This window comes from Chanodichthys erythropterus, chromosome 24, assembly GCF_024489055.1.
Source record: "Chanodichthys erythropterus isolate Z2021 chromosome 24, ASM2448905v1, whole genome shotgun sequence".
Classification (NCBI taxonomy): Eukaryota; Metazoa; Chordata; class Actinopteri; order Cypriniformes; family Xenocyprididae; genus Chanodichthys; species Chanodichthys erythropterus.
This window is the reverse complement of record NC_090244.1, coordinates 28,569,941-28,592,539: the sequence shown is the minus strand read 5'-3', so window position 1 is coordinate 28,592,539 and position 22,599 is coordinate 28,569,941. Positions and strand designations below refer to the sequence as shown.

Genomic DNA, 22,599 nt, shown 5'->3' with positions numbered 1-22,599 from the left:
TTACTTTAAATCTAACATGAAACTTTGCAAAATGTAGAAATGCTTCCTCTGTAAACAGCATCGAAATGCGCACTAGCTCTAAAGAAATGTATTATCTAGTCATAAACTTCTCTCGCAGTCAGCTACTGGATTTCATAAAACCAACATTGACTTTATAACGGCTCTTAATAAATATTGACCTACATTTTAATCACATGCTAATCTTGAGCGCTGGAGAGGTGACAGTTTATGGATGGCCGTGGATCATAAATTTTCCGGGTCGCATCTCTCTATCGAGTGTATCTGTTCCTCCGAGAGCCGTACGATTGATCATATTCATTAAAAATATCTACACACTTTGGCATTTCACAGCCCACTAAGCCTGTGCAAGTTTAAGAATAAGATGTAATTATTCTCCTAAAGCCAATATTAATTTCAGTGGAATAATAAACTACTTGGATTAAAAGATTCATATATTGTGCGTGTTTTAAACTTTTTTTTTTATAACACATATAATACAAAACAGGGAAAAACACATATAGGAGTAAATATTTTTCATCTAATATTTTGACTTGTGATACCTTTAGTACGAGAAACAAGTCAATTATTTAATTTTTATTGCCTTTATAACATCACACTGCTTTTCCACATACAGTATAAATGGGTCTGAGCATTACAAATCCCTGCAATAGGCAATTTTATTGCATAAGCACATTTTGTACAGTTAAATGTTCAGTGTATTTTCCCCTCTATTTCATGTTCATTTTGCATAAGTAGGTTACTGAAATTGTTTCCAAAACACTAAAATCATATTCTTTTATATTTTTAGCAGCATTAATTCTCCATATTCACCAATAAGTGCTTCTCTAGCCAGCTGTCTCAAAGCTCTACTGCGCTATTAAAATCGTGTTTCACCGCAACCCAGGCGTTTCCAGAAACCTGCATCCATGCCACCGCTGAGCATTGTTCAAAGCCATGGGGTATTGTGGAATAGAATGAGGTCGACCAATCTTTTCAAAACTAATTATAATGTTTAAAAACCTAAACACCAGAAGCAATATTGGGCCAATAAAACGGAATTAAAAGCTCATTTCTGTGGGGTAATTGCACCACGCAGTGCTGATATTAAACACCTGGCATGTGGTACAGCTCTCCTGCCTGTCTGCGCTATTCACAGATGTGCCGCCCTTCCTGGAGCGCCACCGGACGTGTCGGAATGATCCGACCTGAAGCGAACAGGTCAGAGAACAGGCATGCAGTCACAGACTATCAGCTGCAATGATGGCTTTGTTACAGGACATGATGTCATAATGCCTCTCTTCCTCTATTTAAACAGGCAGAGGGAATGGGAGAGTGATACAGATTGAGTGTGTCATTGTAAATGGGGGTAGATTAAGCGGATATATTGTGAGTGTTCAGGGAAAGGCTTTTGGTTACAGCCTGGGCTGTACATACAGGAAGTGATGCAGACATATACTGGGGGTCAATGGGAGATCCGTTTACCTCTGAAAGTCACCTTTTGTCTTGCATCACTACACTGGCCTGTCCTGGACGGGACCGTATAATGCTTATCACCATATCAGTGACACTGAACTTCTTTACATCACAGTTTTTACTGGATATGTTTGTGTTCTTGCTGCATAGATGGTATGTACCACGAACAGACAGTTATTTAATGATAGAAGATGGTAATGCCATGGTATGTTGATATATAACATACTAAATGTCTGTCATAATCATGTATCATAGTACTTCCAAAAAACATGGAACTGCCTTGGCACATTTCCTTTAAACAAATTTAGTAGTTGCTGTGAAATATAAAGATGTTTCTAGCTAGATTTGTGGAAACAAAGTGAGTGTATTGAGATGAGTTAGTGTAGATACATTTTTGTTTCGAGGATCAAAGCCGGCCTTAGAAAAACGGTGCACTTGCATGCAAAGAGAAAGCATTGATTAACTATCTAATGATTCCAATACAATGATCTATAATGCTCTGTCGAAGAAACGAGAAAAACATCCACTCATGAATCTTCCAGTGCCTCAGACACAAAGGTCTTCTTGGCAGGACATGCATGGTTATAGAAGCACGTTTTCACATAATGTCTCTCTAGGATTTGGGAAAAGAAAGCTTGGATTACACAAGTCTTTGACTTTAAAGGAGTCTTCTTGATCCCTGACTTGTAGGATAAGATCTTTTTGGGATTGACCTATACTTACCTGCCCATCTCAGCCTGACTAACTTTTTAGATAATTCTGACCTGAATTCTCGATCAAACTCTGATGGTGGACTTAAACAAAGATGCCTTTTTCTTGTAGATTCTCAATCTATGGGTAGTTCTCAAATGTCTACATCTTATATAGTCTAGTTTGGCAAATAAAAAAGTATCTGTTTAACACCTACGTCATTGGGGCTAGACTTGGCACAACTCTGGAGGCAAAGCTGTTGTTTTTGTTGTATGCCAATCTATGCCTTGAGGAGAACAATATCACCAGCGTCTGTCTAGACCCAGCTGAGCATTTGCTTCTTCTGCTTGGGAGGCAGAAAAGGGTCATAAATCCCAAATGATTGCCACGCAGACTTCCCTGAAGGTAGAGAGGCTTGAGCAGAGGAAGATGGAAGCCAACACAGGGCCAACAGTTTTCCAGAAGACCTTGAGGCAGAAACCTCAGATGCCACATCACCTGTGGCACACTGTCAACATCGTTTAGTACATGTTATTATTGGGTTTTGTTTGTTCTCAGTGCGTTTAAGACGCATTTAGAAAAGGTTTGTGTCCTTTTTTGTAGGTCAGGCGACTGTCAATCTTGGCCAAGTGTTGCTCTATGGGAATATGATACTGCAGCTGCTATGCAGAGTTGAGATTATCCTAAAACATGTAACCTCGATAGATCACCAGAGTGGAGAGTTTGATAGGAGATGGAAATCAATGCAGAGATCGAGTGCAGATCTACCGCTCCTAGTAGATCTGCAGATAGAGGCTAGGATAAGACTTCTGCCTTACTGAAGGGATAAGCCAGCACCTTTATCTGTTTGAAATTTCCTTCAGTGCAAGCCAACAAAGTCACTAAACATAAAATCAGAGAAGGTGGAGGTGGACTACAAGAATCCCTTTGGTTCCGGTGCCCCTGGAAAAGGCCTTGCGTAGTGGTACCCTTGTTGAGACTCTGTACTGCTGGAAGCTTTCCTATCTATGTTCAGACATTTGCAAACAATACAGTATGTGACACCTGGCTGGCCCAGAAACACTACATCTGTGTTCCCACTTTATCTCCCGTTATCCAGGACCGGGACGGTCCCACTGGTTCCCACACACACACACACACACACACACACACACACACACAAATGGTTTAGTGCCACTTCAGGTTTACATGCCTCACATCATTAGCTATCCTCCCTCAATCTCAGACAAATAACAACCAGTCTCTCCTCTTCCTCCCCCCCAACTCTCTTTCCCTCCCTCCATCAGGGGCCCATTCATTACACGGTGACACTTTTACTGCCTCTACCTCTCCCAGACCTCTCTACCTCTCTGGAGAGAACAGATAGAACAAGAAAGAGAGCACGAACAGGGAAGAGACTGAGTGGAACCAGAAATAGAGTGCCGCCCCACCTCCAATCCCACACACACTCAGCTCGAAAATACAGAAGGAAGAGCTTGTTTGTTTGTGAGAACCATAGTTTCAGACAACCTCTTTTCCCTTGGATTACAAGGAATACTAGGAACACCTTTTGGTCCATCTTTTGGTATCGTACCCCAATCCATGTGTGTGCAATTTCTGCATTGCATCATGGTCTCCTTATACAGTATGTGTGAGTGTGTGTGGGAGCAAACAAAGATAGGCCACCTGCACTGAGAAGGGTACGCTGTCTACATGTACATTACGCAACCCTGTTTGTGCAGGAGAGTATGTACCCTGAGCATTACACAATCAGTTCTTCAAATAACATGCTGGGTTTCTCACATGTTGGGAACAGATCAGGCTTATTTTTTGTACAGCTTTAGTAGCATGTTTCATTTGTGACACACTAAACCAGTTCAGTCTTTCATTTGTGTTGAAATGTCTGATTTTCTGATGTGGAAACGTGCTAGAGTTGCTTTTATCCTTGTCTGCTGGTCCAGGTTATTGATTCCACTGGCCGCATAAGCGTGGAAGGGCGGGACAGGTCTCTTTTATGATTGGTTTCTTGATGTGTCAATTACTCTGTTGAAGTGAGTAATGCGTGTGACAGGCGGTTTGTTTATGGAGTTGTTCCGGGTCATGGTCAAAGCCTCACTAAACACACAGGCGAAGAAGGGTTCAGCTCATGTCACTCCGGGGAAACTCGCTCACCCGACTCATGAGATAGAAGAGACTTTCTTGGTTTAAATCCCTAGAGAAGAGCTTTTTACTGGCTTGTAATATGAAAGACTCTTGCTATTTTAGCTATCACAATGCAATACTGTTTATCACTTAAAATAAATATAAAACAGTGTCTACTGTACGCTAAGCATATATGATTTATTAGTAGTGATGTCTGTGTTGATTGAGAAATTATTCAACAAATGAACAAAGCTTGTCTAAATCACTTTAAGATAATCTCTGTGATGTGTGCTTGACGACGTCATAATTCAATATTTGATGCAATTAATCAAATGTGATATTTAACTAAACTTTCATTAGGTACCAAAAATGGTAGAAAAATGTCACACAGGGACCTTGTTTTTAAATTAATAGATGAATCAGATATTTTTTTAACTTGTTCATTAAAATGAATCAGATTTCTAAGTGCTGTTTGTGAAGTTGTTCTTTTTTTTATTTTATTTTTGACTATTTTTTTCCCGAAAAACGGTGTAAGACCTGACGCAGAGAATTATTTTTTGTTAGTTTTCCTTCAGAAACCCATCAGCCATATAAACAAAGACTACATAATTTTTTTTTTTTTGGTGATTAATTTGTCTTTTCCTCTTTCTTTTCAGACAGTGTAACACTGGAATGCTTCTGGCTTAGGGTGACCCACGGCTCCAAGACTGCCACAAAGCACAACCTCTCCAAAATCAACCCCTGATGAAGACAACGATTAGGAGGAGGAAGATGATGGAGGATTGAGAGAAATCAGAAACCCTTTATCAACCTGAGTGCCATTCCTCAGCCTTACCCAAAATCCCCTTCTACTGACTCTACCCTGATTTTACAAGTCAGACGTCTCGCCAATAATGAAAAACAAATTAGGAAAGCCTTGAAACATCCCTGCATGTTTGATGATGCAATCTGGACAATAAAAGGAATTTGAAAAGGAACTTCCACCAGATATTTTCAGACCACATGGACTCTTTCTGTGTCTCTGCCACTGACGGCCCTCCGGTTCTCGTACCAGATGCTGTTTTATTGTTCTTCACATTCGCCCAGCGTTTTATAAAAGGTGTTGGGGAGGCTCTAGCCAGAAGGGGTTAAGAAAGACAACAGCATTCAGATTCTTTCAGAACAGCAGCTTGTGTATATTGTGTACAGGATATCAATACAGGCTTATTCTTAGCAATGTGAAGACACCATGTTTGTAAATAGTTCGCAAATTGTACATTTCCTGCATTATGTCTTTGTAGGTTAAGCATTTACAACATTTATTCAACATTTTTATCTGTACAGATGCAAAGGTTGACATTGATCTCCAAACAGATGAGTATTTGTATGCCGTAAACATCCATTTAAACCATATAGACCCCTCTAAAGACAATTCAAATGTTATTGCTTGTTAAGGAGACATTTATAGAGTGATCTAGACCTAGTTAAAGCCTAATGCAGGATTGAGTGACTACGCCTTTGAGAACGAGAGAAACACAATTGAATTGAATCTCTCGCTGTCTCTCTGCATCTCTTTATCTGCTGTAGAAGTCCCAGCCCGTGTGGTTCTAGGTTCTGATTCTCAGATAACTTCCAAGCTTGATTGCCAATGTCCTTGTACAGTTTAGAATTGCATCTTCTCATCGTTTTTGCCCCTTCAAACAATGATTATCCCTTGCCTGAATCCTCTACATAGCCGTGACGTTCACGTAGGCGACCCTGTGGGGCTCACAGGGTCAGGGCACCTGACGGGGGGGTGGATCTCTCCTGGATGAGCCTCTCGCTGAGTTCCCACAGGCTTAGGGCAGCTGTGGTGTCCTGGGCCTGCGGAGAGGGCAAGCAGCGGAAGCAGTTGTTGAAGTACATCCCTCCGATACCCTCCAGCTCTGGAGCCACGGCGCAGTAGACTGTAGTGGCCGCTCCCTGTTGCTGTGGAAACAAATACAAAAATATCAGAATAAACTGAAGCAATGTGAGCAAAAATGTTGTTCCTGCACGGAGAAAGTGACAGCCAGAAAAACTCTTCAAAGGGACGGGGCAATACCAAAGACACCTCTAACCATCTGAGACTTGCTTTTTTCCCCCCTAAAACTGATCATGAGAAAGGGGGAGCGCTTCAAAGCCTGTCAAAAGACACCATGGGACAGACTGTGAGCTTGTTCAAATGGAGTTCCTGTTGTACTTGTACATTGGACACATGGCTGTCAACAATCTGCATGCTGTCATATAGGTACCTGCCAAATACTAGTCTAGAAACCACCGAGATGAGCTGGTTTATGGTGGAAGTGTTCAATTCTGGCAAGTTCTATAAAAGCTTTTAAGGTGGACTCAAACCTCACGCTGTCTGAATGCTCTATCCTCTCTAAGGTTTGCAGGAAAACAACCGACAACAATAGTAATGACATGCACTTGCCGGTATCTCTTCCATAAGTAGGAAAAACAGGATATAATATCTCAAACTTGAACTGAGAAGCACTCAATTGGCAGGTTTATTGTATATCTCTTGTACACCTGCCAAGAATCACAGACAATGATCAACACACACAAACAGTATAGTTGTAGATACTGTACATAGCAGAAAGGAAGTGCTTTGGGGAAGTCTTGTAAAGACGACTGTGGGGCAGCCTGCCAAAACTGTCCATTCATCTCATGTCAAAGGGATTTCTGGATGTCATTGAGTCAATGGGGACTTTCTGTCACTGCTGGAGAAGGCATCTGTATGTACACAGACTCATATACACACACAAACACAAATTTAAATCCTAAAAAAGGGATCAGGCACAAAGATATCAAATGGAAAGACACTCAAGACAGGTTGGAGACACATAGCCCAAATCCCAGTATCTTCTGTAGCATATACATAAATGTTCAGGCCCCTTGGAAAGCTCTATAGAGCCGTTCACACTGACAGCGATTTGCAGCAAACAAAGCAATTGGAAGTAATTCGTTTTCAACCAGAGATGTAAATTTGAAGCGACAAAAGTGAATCAGACCATTTGGTGAGTTCAAATTTGGTGACAACCAATGGGAATGCAGATACGCAATCCATCTAATACAGTTGAAGTAGAAGAAACTGCTATTCGATTTTTGGTTAACTCCAGTGGCCATCGTTTTCAGTGTGAATCCATCTCCTTGCTAAAGAAATCAAGCAATTACTGCAAGCACTTTCCAAGACAAAGAGGTGTGTAAAGGTGAAGTGTGTTATTCCGGCACCAAACTAGCAGAAAACAGTCCTTCCATTTTCTGTTGTTTGAAAAACATATAGTCCCCAATGTCACACCATTGGATGATGTCAGAAGTGGACATGTTGGGCCACTCAAACAAACAGTTTGCACATTAAACTGGAAAAAAATGACACACTTTAGCTTTAACATCTGTCATATAACTAGTTTAAGATTATAGCGGTATCGTAGTGTTCAGCCAGGGTTCAAAGACCAGTCTAGCAATTCCATCCTCATCCCCTCATGTTATAAAAAATTCACATGAAACATCAAAATCACTGATTTGTGTCTGGAACACAACATGAACGCCCCCCAGTCAAGCCTCTTTTAGGGTTTATATTGTTTGTGCCCTCGGGTTTGATTGTTTTCACAAAAACAAATGACTCTTCACGTCTTACAGATGCTCTGCACTTTTCCGCATGGCTGATCAGAGTCTAATTGTTGGGGACGGTTGGCTATCCTGGGTGTTTTAACTGTCTTGGGGAAAGAGGGCTGAAGATTCAGAGGAAAAGAAAAACATGTCAGACAGAATTAGAGCCGACGTGCAGTTCAAATGTTTCCAGACTCGTTTTTTATGTCCCTCCTCTCACAGAAGAAACCGTCCTGCGCTACTTCACACATGACTCCAGCAGGAAGTTAACTTCTGTGAGATGCACATGAAATGGATGGCCGCTTTATCTTCAAATAGTGCAGGAGCGCCTCAGATCTGAAAAAAACGCAGGCCAACGTTTAGGAGATCGCCTGGCAGACGTTTACAGGGACGTACACCGATGGCCAACTCTTTAAAGACGCGAATACACGCGCGTGCAACAGTACAAAGACATTGGCTCATTTAAGGAGCCAAATCAACAGCTGTAGCTCAAGCTGGCAAAGACTGTGACAGAACGCTTGTTAGAAACACACACACACACAAACTTGCAGGAAGAAAGCCAAGGCTGTAGTCAGATATTCAGTGCGCTCATCCCCATTTAACTCTAGTTTGTGTGTTTTTCTGTATCTGTGTGTGTCGGACCGAGCGTCTTTTGAAGTACACAGATGCTGCATGTTGCTTTGGTTAGTGCAGCAATAAACATGACATCAAAAGGATGGATCTTTCTGGAGTCTTACCTGCTTGTGCAGTGATAAGTTAATACATATTTGAAGCTGGGAATATGAAAGGATGGGAAATGTCACTCAACCCCTCTAGCGAACCCAACGCAGTGAGTCAATTTGCAAAGATGCACTTTATGGATTCACAGCTCTTGTAATTACATTTAATGCAGTTATATGCACAAAGAAAGTGTTTGCACTGGTTCAAAGCTGTAGTAAATGATTTCCCTGGTTTTTAAGATGAGGTTCTATTAGGAAAATCAGCTAGATGTTGAGAAAATTGCCCAAAATGCCTCCTAGCTTTCGATTAGCTCATTAGGAATAACAAATGCGCCCTGGAATCCAAACCCAGTATATAGGTCGAGAAACCACAGAAATGTTTGCAAGTATTGATTTTCATGATGCCCCAATATTTCACGGTCATGTGTATGTTTTAAGCTGCAACAAACATTTTTATTTGAACTGGTCTTGCATCTTGGCCAGGCTGGTTTAGCTGGTTGGCCAAAACCACTGACCACTGAAAACCAGCTTGGTATCTAACAAAAAAAAAAAAAAGCTCTAGTTTCTTTTCAACAGCGTCTTAGAAAACCGCGCCGTGTTCTTCATGTGTCCTTGTTGTCACCTCACCTTGATTAGAATACAGTGCCCAACAGCTCAAAGTTAACGCTAATACACTCCTCACAAGCGCACATGCTCTATTGCATCACGCTACTTGGCTCTGCTAATGCCTTCTGTAATGACACACTGTGAAGACTAGCGTGACTGAGATTACCAGCACTAATGGATGTGGAGTGCGATTTCAGCGTTGGCTAGCGCTGCTGTCCCTTAGCCAAACAATGGGCTGAAATGAATACGAACCCACTTCCAAATGCGCTTTAGCCCATTTCCAAAGCCTGCCTAGTCTTCCTAGCGGATCTGAGATGCAGGGAGAACACATGGTTAAATCCCAGCAGCCCCACATAAGAGCTGCGCCAACTGAATAGGGCTAAAACAGAGCTAGCGGTTAGCTTAGGCGACTTTATTACAGTAATCGCCATCTGAATTACAGCTTAACTCAGATATGCTCAGCATACAGTCGGCTTGATTGTTCAATTGGGGTTTAGTACATGTGCTTTATTAGAACTTTGAACATTGAATACATTCCCATCAAGCTTTCTCAGATGCATCTTCACTAAATATAGATCTGCGATTGATCCATTGAGGCTGTAGACTGGAACACCATTTCCTTTATCCGTTAGCAGTGAGACAATGATAGGGTTTCTAACTATGAGCCTCCTGCTTTGGTGTATTTAGCTGTGGGAGATGTTGAGATTGGATTGTCAGACTGAATAAGAGAACAAGGATCTTATTGCCGTTATGCTGAACCTCCTGCCGCTTGACCCTGATGGCCCTTTTGGACCGATAAGCTTTTTGATAAAATGCATTAACATGCTGGACCAGGTACTGCTCGCATTTATCAAGAGCTCAGCCCAGAAAACTGAGATAGCAATAGAGCGACTGATCAGTTAAAGCAGTGGTTCTCAACTGGTTTTTGCTTCAGGACCCAAGACTTATAAATGGACATCAAGTGACATCCCAATATAGTACTACAATGGTTTGTAGAACAAAAATCATGAAGATCAAGTATGTTGGTATCTGCCTAGATTTTCTAGCTTTTACTAAGTGACTCACAAATTTATTGGACACGTGGCATTTGACGCCAACAGTGAAAGACAAGCAGCTGATAAGTATTTATTTTTCAATGCTAACCATGCACAATTATATGGTTAGCAGTGTTCTTCATCGCTGTTCGCAATCTGGGTCGTGATCCACCAGTTTAGAAAAACTGAGTTAAATACTGAAGTTTTCAATACTTAAATGAACCATATTCCGCATCATAAACACAAAACACCAAAACGGTTTGATCATTATTGCAGCAATACTAACAACCAAACCAAAGCAAACAAACAAAGAGCAACACATGTGTCCTCATTCAAATATAACAAAGAAACAAAGGCCGGAAATGGACATACGATTCTTCCATTCTCTCCGAAGTCCTGCAATAAGAAATAACTAAATAAATAATGTCTTCCTGTATCAAAGGCAATGTTCAATATGAAACCTCATGCACAGAGATCCAAATAAGTAGTTTTGTTTAGCAATAAATAATTGAGACGATATCACCATGTCCTAACCAGGCGTGATCCGATAAAGCACTAGTCGTTGCTTGGTTTCTACTTCTGCGGTTTTGCGATTGGGTAGCCCCGCCCATCGTGAAATACTATTGGTTCGAAATCCTGCTCTGCATAATTGTATATTTAACATCAAAAATGTTCATAGTGTCTGGTTAGAGTGTAGTGTAAGAGTGCTCCTTTTGATTAAGCGTTACACAGGTGTTTAATATTTCCTGAAAGGAAACGACCTACAGTTTCATGCCTTTTATTTGTTAAACCCCGAAATGACGCCCTCATCATGCACCCCTGGTGAAATCTGACTGTATTTAGTGTACAAATTGTGATTCAATTCCTCTTTTACCATCAGTATTAAAGTCCTGTGCTGGCTGAGAGTTTATATTTGGCAGACATAGTTTTTTCGCTGTTAACTAGTACCCCAGTATCCCTGTAGCGCGACAGCGTGAACGGGCGTGATCCTTTTTCCATGTAGTTTCTCCAACACTGTGCTCAATATAGAGTTTCTGTCATATAGAGCATCACGTTCTAATCAGCAGAGAGAATCACTTGAAATGGCAAGTGATGACCTTACTGGGTAAGAGTAATATCCTTCTGTTTCTAGAAAGGTTGTGTTGAATTTTCCGCCATTGCTGCATGTAATAAGTAAAAGAAAATGCTGTAAATTTTCCCGTGATTGGTCTCATGTCGTCGTGAGAGATCGTCCACCTCCGCTGTCAGTTCCTCTGTGTTGTACATACATCTGTAAATATCGAACAGCTATGCATGCTGACACTCTAGCAATTGTTTCAGGTACTTTTATAATCAAAATCGCATATGGCATGTGCTAAAAAAAAAAAGAACTGAATTAAGAAAAAGGAACATAATAAAACGATTGGTCAAATAAACATGATCTCATAAACAGATGTGAAAATTTGTGATTTTTATTTTATTTTTTTTCTTTTGGTACAAGCGGTTATATCTGACTGTCATTCCCAAAGTGTGTTTTTCCCATGTTTCTTGTTATCCTTCAGACATTTCTGTACGAGGGTTGAGGCAAACACCATATCAACACGAGATTGGAGAGGGAGGATGAACAATGTTAATTGTCTGGATTTTCAACCATGGCCCTACATTTGAAAATGCTCACAGAACATTAATAGCAAACAATAATGTGTATTTTGTTCCATCTGTATTGTCAGTTATGAAGTGCATCCTGATTTACTGACTGTAACAGCCAAACAAAAGGCAAAACCTTTTATTTTAGCACTTTTTTTAGTACATATGTCAAAATGACATGTATCTTGCTATATTCCAGTATATGGCCATGCAGTGATTGACTTCAATGAAACCCAAGAGTATTGCGATCAGTTTTGCCTCAGCCCTATGCAATGACCTGTACATTTATAACGAAACCAGAGACTATTCTATGAAGGAGATCATGGATCCAATGGAGGAAGAGGGACTGTTTTTTAGGAATGTTTATTTTCAATTCATGACGACCATGATAGTTGGAGGTGTCTGATTTTTAATCTGTGCTAAAGATATTTTAAATTTAATAAATAATCATTGTAACAAGATGTTTAGTGTGTTGGTTCTTTGCCATTACATGTGGTTTAGCAATATAAGACCTGATAGTGATGCTTGTTGAGTCTACACTTCAATGTGCCACATAATTATTTCCCATAGTTCAACACCCTAAAATTGACAATAGGCAACAACAACTTGGCCATCTGCCCGTGATGAGTAATTCCCCCCAAAGAAAACTCTGTAGAAGATGTATTGAATTGACGCAACAATCCTGGCACTTTCCATGAATAGTGTCCCATTTTCAAACCAATAAAGGCACATTTCCCATGTTCTTTAGACAACAAACTGTTATTTTAAATTAGTATAGCATGAAATGCAACTAGTTTCAAACATCCAGAAAGTGACATTTTTGCACCCTTGTCTGGTAAATGATATATTCCCTTCTTGTATTGTTGACAGCATTCTTCAACTCAATCATTCAACCCTGTCACCATGCTATTTTAAGAAAAACTACCCAACATTTTTTTCCCCCTTTAATTTCCAGGAAACACGTTTTTATAAGTTAACAAAAAAGTTCTAATTATAGCTTAATTAACGTTTAATCGCCAACATTGTTATCGATTTTGGCATAAATTGTAGGTTCACTTTTTAATTATTACACATTTACTTCATTTCATTTCGATGTAGATTTAGTGAAATTGCTAGTATTCTTTTACTCTATTTAGACAAAAAAATAATTATTTATTAAAAAGCTTTTTAATAAATCTATTTTGCGGTTAAAGGCTATATCAGACTTTTAGCTGAAATGTCTGTGACTTATTTTTCATCCCCCTATATTGTGAACTGTAAAATAAAATAAGTACGATATAATAAGTCATAACAACTTATGTTTTTACATTACTTTAACTCATCAAAATAATTTAAACAATTTCAACTTTTTAAATTTACACAAGATTCAACTCATTTTTTTTTAAGTCAGTTTAATTTAATTTAAGTTGAAACGGCTTGTACAGCCAATTTGATTATACGTTTTAATAAACATAAGCTGAAATATGTGGACATTTTTAAGGAAAATTTTGTGAAAAAAAAAAAAAAAGAGTCTATTATACAGTTTCACAGATCCAGTTTGTCCAAAAGAACCTCTCCCAATCCAAACCCCCAAAAGTCAAATCTCTATCACAAAAGACCGTGAAAAACCATTCCCGGCAACATTTACGCAGTTTGGGTTTTTTTCGTTCATCTCTCTGTCCATCTGTTTTTCTCTCTTTCCCCTCTTTTTGTTTACCTTAGCATTCAGTGGCGGTGCTCTCAGCGAGCCGACAGCTCATCTGAGCGTGCTCCGGCCAGCTGTGAGGGGGACACTGGGTAAAGAGTAAACAGCCGCGATGGCCATTCTTTCTGCCCAATGAACCGCCGGAGAGAGGATTTACACCACAAAACACACTTCACAAACTCTGAACACACACACCTCCACGGCCCGTGGCCCGAAAAACAGAGGAATAATGGTCCTTTCAGAGCGCAGGGGCTGGGATTGAACCATCTCCTCTCTCTCTCTCGAGGAGCACCGTGATAATGTACACAGCCGTAGAGTAAACAGGACCAGCGCAGATGAAGCAGGGAGACAACAATATGGTGCATCTACACTGCAACTGTGAATATCCTGAAAATTAACAGGAAGAGACCTGGAGGTCAAGGCAAAATGGAGGTCAAGGCATTAGCAAAAAAAGTAGCTGAAAGAAAGAATTAAGCAAAATTAGAACCAAACTAAATATTGAACAATGTGAGACCACATTATGCTACCAATATAACTAAAAAAAGAGAGTCAGGCCCACTATATAATGTTTCTGCCAGGACAGCCTCTAAAACACACAATTCAATAAGGAAAACGCCTGTGAATTAGAGCCTATTTTTACAGAACGTATAATGGAGAAAAATGATCAGGGAAACTGGAGAAAGACACATAGTAGATTCGACTCAAATCTAGCATGGGCGCTAAGTACTAAGCCACAGCTCGGAATCACAATTTTAATACTTTTATGATAAAAGGTGAACAATCAAAACACAAACTGGACAGACATTTCAGTATCACTGCCTCTAACTGCCAAGAGTCTTTCTCTTCACCTCCAGAACGCAAGGATGGTAAAGGATGATCAATGTGCATGCAGGACTGCCGGTGAATGAGGCTTGATGATTACACTCTCGTATTCTTTTGTCAGGGCCATAAGGTAGCAGGACCTTGCCCCACCACATGCATTAAATCCTATTAAAATCGCCTTCATTATAGCGGAGGCCTGTGTGTAATGGAATGAGGAAAGGCGCCCTCCGTCTCCCCCGAGTCTCGTTCTACTGATGGTGGAGCCCATTCCCACAAACCCATTCTCACTCTCTCAAGGGTGAGTAATAACATTCATGTTGGCGAGGTGTGCAGAGTGAGCGGCCATGTAGATTTCCACAGCTGTAGGACAACCAGCAGATTTTTCTTGCCATTTTATTATATTTCAGCTCTTTATTGTTTTAAAAATGAAAGCCTTCCCTAGACCACAACATGAAATCATTTATAAATATTAATTTACATATATAAAATTTGTGCATATTTATGTCTTCTACATTTTTGTTTTAGGTGAAAGGCAAATTAATTTCCACACAATGACAGTAAATGGGGACCCACAGCTGACAGGCAAAACCTTAGTGAAAAACGACTTAAATTTCAGTCTTTTCCGCACACAAAACTATCATATGACTTCAGAAAGCATGAAGCACACTTTGTATGGAGCAGTTTTATGGTGCTTGTTATTATTTTTTTCCTATCTTGACAGGCCTCTTTCACTGTATGAAGAGCAGTGTGAACATTTCTCAAAACGTCTTTCGAATTTTACAAAAGAAAGAAAGTCAAATGGGTTTGGAATGACATCGGGTGTGTGAATGACGACATTTTTTGTTATCCCTTTAATTAATGCCTCTGATATTGCATGATTAATAAGAATATGTTGTTCTAAAACATGTTTTTATAATCATAAACAACATTTTTGGGACATTGGGACAACACTTTCAAAGTGCATGTTCAATTTCATCCTAAACAGATGAACATGAATCAATATTTTATTAAGTTGGTTGTTGTATGCATTTCGGTGAGCGGCACTAAAAGTTTTGAAAAGGTTAAATCGTGTTTAAAAAATAATGTAGCACCTACACTAAACCCACCTCTAAAGCCAACTGATAGTGTTAACAAAAGGTAAAAACTGTTTGCTGAGGCAACAATGCCATTTTAGCTTGCTTCTATAAGTCTTTGAGCTTTTTTTTTTTCTTTATCGCGAATCACGTTTCACAGGACTTGTACTCAAGTGCAAAGAGAAAAAGCCAAATATATGGAGCTGCTTATGTGATGAAAATGCATTAGTTTACAAATCATGAACTATGGCAAAAATGTTTTGAGGTCATAACATACTATTGTCCAAGAAACTGTACGGAAATAAGTATTTCTTAATCAATAATTTCTCCCTGTAATTATAATTTGTGTGAAAACGAAGAAAGGTTGTTGGTGTTTTACTGCCTCTAGTGTTCATTTCAGCTGGAAACTGCAGTGAATTATATGCATAGGTAAGGTACAGGCATGTTCTTCCAATGAGCCTCAATATATATTTATATATATATATATGCAAATACACAACTTTCTATATGAAAGAATGAATGTGTAATAAAGAAAATATACAAGCTTTCAAATGTGGATTTTAATCCCGAAAAAAGAATGTTCCGGGTTCAAAAGTTACACTCTATCAACATGCCACATGAAACGACACCCCAACAAACGCTGATCTGATGAAGTCTATTTCTTGAAAATACATACTTTTGAATGTCCGTCAATGCAGAAAGATGATTTTTGCCTGCATAAAGGCGTAGTCATCAGCAGGAGCAAACTGGACAACATCAGCCAGACAAGCCTCTTGGTGCAGACAAATTTCTCATCTCTGGGTATGAGGGTTAAAGTTCTGGATTTTAGGTCTGACAGTCACTGAGACACTAGAGACGCATCCTGACCGCTAAAAGAGAGGCAGGCAGAGGGGAAAAGGGTGCGTAGTGCTCAGAGAGAGTTCAAGCGGTGTAAGTAATGGCCAATCACTGTGAAAGAGCCTCCTCTCCTTTCAGAATAAAGTGCAGGCGGTCGTCAACTCAAAGCAAACACGGAAACCGAGAAAAGTGAAATCGGACACAGTCTGACAAATGGAGCAAGTTGGGAAATAAACACAGTTCAAGTGGCAATCATTCAGCAGTCTATCCCTCGCTCTCGCCAGGAGAACATCGCCCCGGCGTGGACCCGGCTTTCCGATAAGATCGAGAGTCTGTCAGCCGTCACAGTCCAGGGAGGGAGGGGGCCGAACCGGGAATGGGAAGGGAGGGTGAATGAGCGTGGGGGTATTAGGACACGGAGCACCCAGGGGGAAAACGATTGGACTCGGAAGGACTTGTGCAGCCACTGTGAAACTATCTCGTTTTTATCTTTCGGAAGGACTTCCGAGGTGATCCGAAGAACGTAATTATTTTCAGCTAATAAAAGCAACATATGCTAAGACAATAAAAGTCCTTATTGGACATCTATTCATTAAAATGGGGGGCTGTAAAAAGAGGAGAACTTTTGCATGCGGACGGGATTTAAAATGAATCGGAAAATCAGCTTAAAGCCGGGCGTTCGGCGGCGCTCTGAAATGAGCTGAATAAAACATAAGAGGGGTGTGGGTTTATTGGGCGTACTCGCCGCTCTCAAAGATCTTTGAAGGAGGAAGAAATTGGCAGCTATTTAACCCTGCTCATTCATTTCCACAGGAGGTAATGACTGCAGGTCACTGGAATAAAGAAAGTCAGGGAAAAAAAGAGTCCGGTCTGGTTGTGACTGCAGGTCTTTGGGGTTTGATAAAGGAGCTTAAAAGTCTCTCATCCTCTGCACCTGTGTCCACTTCAAAAACCTCTGCTCATTCTCTCTCCTTCACTTAGACGTCATTATATTCTTTCCAAGGGAATATGCTAAAGTATGGCTGAAGGCACGATTTGATGATATTTGATAGTGCGGTATCTGAAAGTGGCTTAATAATGGGCCAGTGACTGCGCGTCCTCATATTTCTCCAAAAATCAAAGGAGAAAACCTGAAATTATATTTTTATCTACACACCTCCTTTTATTAGTGAGGTCGTAACACTGGGAGGTCTGATTCATTTTAATAAAGCAGTTCAAAAACAACTCACCAGTTCATCTCTCTACAGATCTGCAGCATATTTATTAGGGCTGTCCATTTAACCCATTAATTAATTAGTTATGGGGAAACAAATATGTTAAAATTAACGCATTTAACGCACCCACACCACCACAGTCCTGCATTTCATACAGCTGATTGATGCAGGGCAACAACTCACTGCGTGATGAAGCCTATAGAATGCAGTTAGAATGACCCTAAAATTTGAGATATTGGGGCAAAAATGTAGCTTTTGTCTCATTTATATCATAATATAGTTAAAGGTGGGATCAGTAGATTTTGAAAAACACTGTTGGACACTGTTGATATTTGAAATCAACCCAAACAAACCCACCCCTCTCTTCACTGCTCCGCCTCCAAACTCACACTCCAGTCCTAACCTCCCTGCTGTGAGTCAGTCTCAAACCCCGGCCCGATCGCTGCTGGCACGCGAGGCAAATGCACTACACCAATGATGCTAAACACCTCATTCTCTAGCGGGCATCAGTGTGCTGTAGTTTACCTGCAGAACTCTCACTATCTAGCCACTGTTACACATGTATTGAGAGTGGATGTGTGTTTATCACAGCTGATGCGCAACAAAATGCTTCACGAAAAATAAAACACAGATGATGAACGAACGACAAGGAAGCACAAAGAAATGAACGTACAGTACACAAGAGCAAATACAAAGTGTGCGTTGTTAGTCGCCAACAGCACAGCAGCTCCAGACAATCAAAACCCAGTGTTACTCACATGAGAAGGAATCAAAGCAGCCTCCGCGTCTGTTTTCAGGCCTTCCCTCTTAGCTCTCTTCAGTGCTGGAAAGCTTTTCTAATATAAGCGCTTGCCCAGTCATAAACCTTCATTCCAGTGATATTCTTTTGAGCTGTTTTATTGTGTCCCATCTCTTGTTCTGCAGTTTTTTCTTCTTCTTTTTTTAAATCTCCCTCTTGCTCGTTCTCTCTCCCCAACTATCATACGCCCCTAGTGCTGATTGGTTACGCGTTTGTCGTGATCTAGTGGTGAGGTTGCGAATTACAACTAATGGCTCAGTCCACTGCTCACCCCTCCCTTTGGATATAGAGAAACTACAGTGGTTGTCTGGTCGACACAAGTCAAAGATGTCGTCGCCTGAGACAGCAGAGAGTACGTTAGCCAGTCAAGCAATGAGGTTTCTTCTTACTTCTAACAAAGAACGGTCTCTGCTTCTAATAAACCAGACAATTACTACAACTACTTTGTGTCCATTTAGGGCTACTGTAGAAACATGCTGGTGCAAAATGACGACTTCCATGTAAGGGGACTCACGGTGTATGTAGATAGAAATGGCTCATTCTAAGGTAATAAAAACATAACGGTTCATTATGTAAGGTCTTATACACCACTGAAAACATAGTTATGTATATTATATTGCATTTTTGTCAATAGATCCTCCTAAATATTACACACTGGAACTTTAAGCAATAAGAAACGAGTAACGAGCACAGTATCACACAAGTGCTGTTTTTGTCCCGAATAGCATGATTTTGGCAATAAATATATTACCTGTAAAGCCAGAGCGGTGTTTCTTAATGAATCCGTGTTTTGAGCCAATCAATCGGGAGAACCAATGATTCAATGATCCATTCAGAAAGAGAGTCATTTACTTCATTCCTGAATGGATCAGCCTTTTGAACTAAAGCTGTCAAAAGTACCGACTTTGGTACCTATCGGTACTGAAACTTTAAAAATGTTTTGTTTTTTTTTATAAATTAAGAGTTTGGTTCCAAAACGCGATAAACGGCATTTTTTTTTAAATGAGTTTCCACCAAAATCAGTATTGTATCTGCTCGGTATTGAAAAGTCATTTGTTAATTTTGTGCAAAATGCTATATCCGTCATGTTATTTTGTCATTTTTTCTCCCTTTCTTTCCAAACGCGACAAACGTCAGTCTCCCTTCTCTGCAGAACACGATATATCCGCTCAACCAATCACAGCGCACCATTCCATACTCTGTAAACAGTAATGGCGGCACTCTGAATACACCCGGCTTCCTCGTTTTCCTCATCTACTTTGTACTTTGTGATCAACAAAAACAGAAAAATGAATAATTTGGACGGCATTGATGAACCTGTGGTGGTTTCTGCAGTGGGGAAGAAATGCAAGTCACGGAAATGTAATCTTTTCCGTGAGGAGATTGAGAAGATGAGGCACTCGAGACGGCAGGAGGAAAAATGTCGGCTGTTGCTTGTTCCACGACAGCATCAAACTTCTGTCACGCTCCCCAAAACTGAATCATGAACAGTTTTTAAAAGCCGTTTTTAATACCAATGTACTCGGCAAATGTGTTTATTTTAACCGTGCGGTGGCGCCAGATACTCTTTAATCAGTAATGACCAACAGAGACATAATTCATTTATAGCATTAACTCGAATTTATTTTGGGAGTGAATTTATTTTTAGTCAAATGCCTGTATCAGAGGCTGTCATATATGTGAATCAGCTTACTTTGTTGTGGATTTTCAATATGAAAAATAACTTGTATTGATGGATTAATTGCATTTTGAAAAAAAAAAAAAAAAAAACGTGACATGGATTTATTGCATTTTGGGAGAAAAAATAATCAGTTTTTATAATAAACCTTTGAAAATCAAAATCTAGATTTGAATTTTTAATGTTTTTATAACCAAAAGATGCTATGTGAAAGTTTGAAACAGAAAATAGTGGTTTTCATCTTGCCACTTTCTTGGTAAAGAAAACACCTTTTTACTGAAATGAATCAAAACGGATTTATAGCGTTTTAGAACCAAACTCTTTATATATATAAATATAAACTGGCATACTATTGTACTGCTATTAGTGTACACTGCAGCATATACTATTTATACTGTGCAGTATTCAGCACCATATGCACTACTACATTTGCCAACATATAGCGTATACACTGTGTATAATGCAATGTGCTTGGCCTTGCATTGTCACTGTAACTTATCCATCATCTTTTAACTGATTTTCTTGACTCATTAAGCAGCCAAGAGTTAAGATACTCTGACACAAAATTTTAATAAAAATGCAAAGTAAGCACATTTAGTTCCCAGATGATAACTGGTCATTGTTCAAAAGAACTAAAAATCACTCATAACAAGGTCATTGCGGCCACCAAAAAAATAGCATAAGTTTATCGCTGCATAATGCACCGTTTGACATGCTATTTTTAAGCAGGCAGTGTGGAGTGTATACTGCGCAGTAAGCAGCACGCTAGTACATTCTGAACACAGCTCTTCTCTCTCGTCTATTCTCAGGCTAGCGCTGGAGTTAGTGTGTGATCAGTGCGCCTGATTGCTGTGTAATGGAGGTGTTGGGACGGCAGCGAGCAGCTCAGGGTCCCAGTCTAGCTAAGCTCAGCTCAGCTAAGTCAAGCCCAGCAGAACACAGGTGGATTAATAAGGCCAAAGACAGGTGCACTCTCCTCCAGTGCGCACACCTCTCTAATTGGTCTCATAAGGCCCCCTGTGCTCGGAGACTGTGGCTGCTGTCCTGAAGAATTCCTCTACTCGTGCTCACACACACACACACACACACACACACACACACAAGGTGTTAGAGAGACGACTAACACTCACAGTCTCTCATTAGCAGGGTTGAGGGGTGTCTACCTTAATAAAGTCATTATCACACCTGTGACTCCAAGCTGAGAGACAGACAACCTGAAAAAACTATACGCACACATACAGCCTCTCAAGCCTGAAGAGAACGACTCAGTACAGACCTTCAAATTCAAAATTTGCAACTACATACTCATACTCATTATAACATGCACAACAATTTATAAAAGAATGCATTTCTGAATGATTCTCAAATTCGTTCTGCTCTATATTAGGCCCATTTTATGTTTAATAACATTTTCTGATGTTTTAAGGACGGTTTAAGAGTTTTTGCTAAAATTCACATACATTTATTCTGCTTGGGATTCATCAATTATTGTTAGTCTAAATTTTAGTCTCGTTTCTTTGCCACTTTTTGTGACCGAGACAGTAGCAAAGAAAGAAGGAAATGAAACGAGGTCAGAATGGATGCCAAATCTGATATATAATGAAGATTAAACTGTTTTTTGTGTAAATGTCAGTTAAGCAACAGTCCCCCACACATTTTTTTTAAAGATTATTAATATATTTTAAGAGTTTTGTTGTGCTGAACCACCACCAGCACGACAACAATAATAATATAATCATCATCTATGCCATTCAGCAAATTATTTAGGACCACTGGGCGATTGTCATAGTCTTTTCACATTGTTATTACACCTCTGAGCAAAAGTCTGACATTTCTGTTCAGTTTTCCATGTATTTTTGTGGCAAAAAAGAAGATATCCTGCACTCTTCCTGTCCAAAATGTAACCATCAATCTCAAATTCGCACTGGTGGCCGTGCTAAACAAAACTTTCATTAATATGAATTACTTTTTTCAGCTTTTGACTTGAAGGTAACAAACTAGCGCCGCAGCAGAGCGTGGAATAGTGGAGTTAATGAACTGAGCAAACAGATTATTTTCCAATAGCGAGAGAGAAGTGTTGACACAATACAGTACAAACCTGCGGCAGAAAGAGACGGTTCAGCCTGATTGTCCCGGCACAATAAGATCATCTCTTCCTGACAATGGTTAGAGTAAATTACAGAGGCCTACTGAGACATATATTATGCGTTTCTGGTATTGCGCGTGTAGTTAGATGCATTGTACTGATGATACAATTACACGGGAATTCGAAACGAAAAGAAAAGTGAACAATGTGTGGGACGCTATCAAAATAGTATCGATATTAAAAATAACGCCGGTTCTGTTGGCCAGACAAGGCATTTGTTGCGAACAACACTTTTCTATCAAAAGGATCGTTTTGGCATTTCCTTGTCTGCTCTCTTGAATCTTTTCTCGTTTCGTGGGTCTGTGGAGGTCGTTGGTGGGACTTGATCTTAAATAAAAAAGTATTGCTGCACCATTAAGCGCGGATAGTAATGATATTAATTTGCCAAGACTGTGTCATTTTCACAGGAGAGCAACTAGCAGAAAACATTATGAAAATGTCGGAGAGGACTGGTAATTGAGTTGATTA

The 22,599-nt window shown here is 39.9% G+C and overlaps 2 protein-coding genes across 2 annotated transcripts in view; one reads left to right on the top strand and one right to left on the bottom strand.

The window, feature by feature from the left end:
- The window catches only part of mafb (MAF bZIP transcription factor b), a 98,525-nt gene extending 93,447 nt beyond the window's left edge, over nt 1–5,078 (top strand). Inside the window, exon 3 of the mRNA XM_067379019.1 lies at nt 4,941–5,078. The gene's annotated coding sequence lies outside the window, so the exon portion shown is untranslated. The remainder of the gene's footprint in view (nt 1–4,940) is intronic.
- wwox (WW domain containing oxidoreductase) overlaps nt 4,983–22,599 on the bottom strand; it is a 278,702-nt gene continuing 261,085 nt past the window's right edge. Inside the window, exon 9 of the mRNA XM_067379017.1 lies at nt 4,983–6,231. Coding sequence (XP_067235118.1) covers nt 6,031–6,231 — 201 coding nt within the window. The 3' untranslated portion in view covers nt 4,983–6,030. The remainder of the gene's footprint in view (nt 6,232–22,599) is intronic.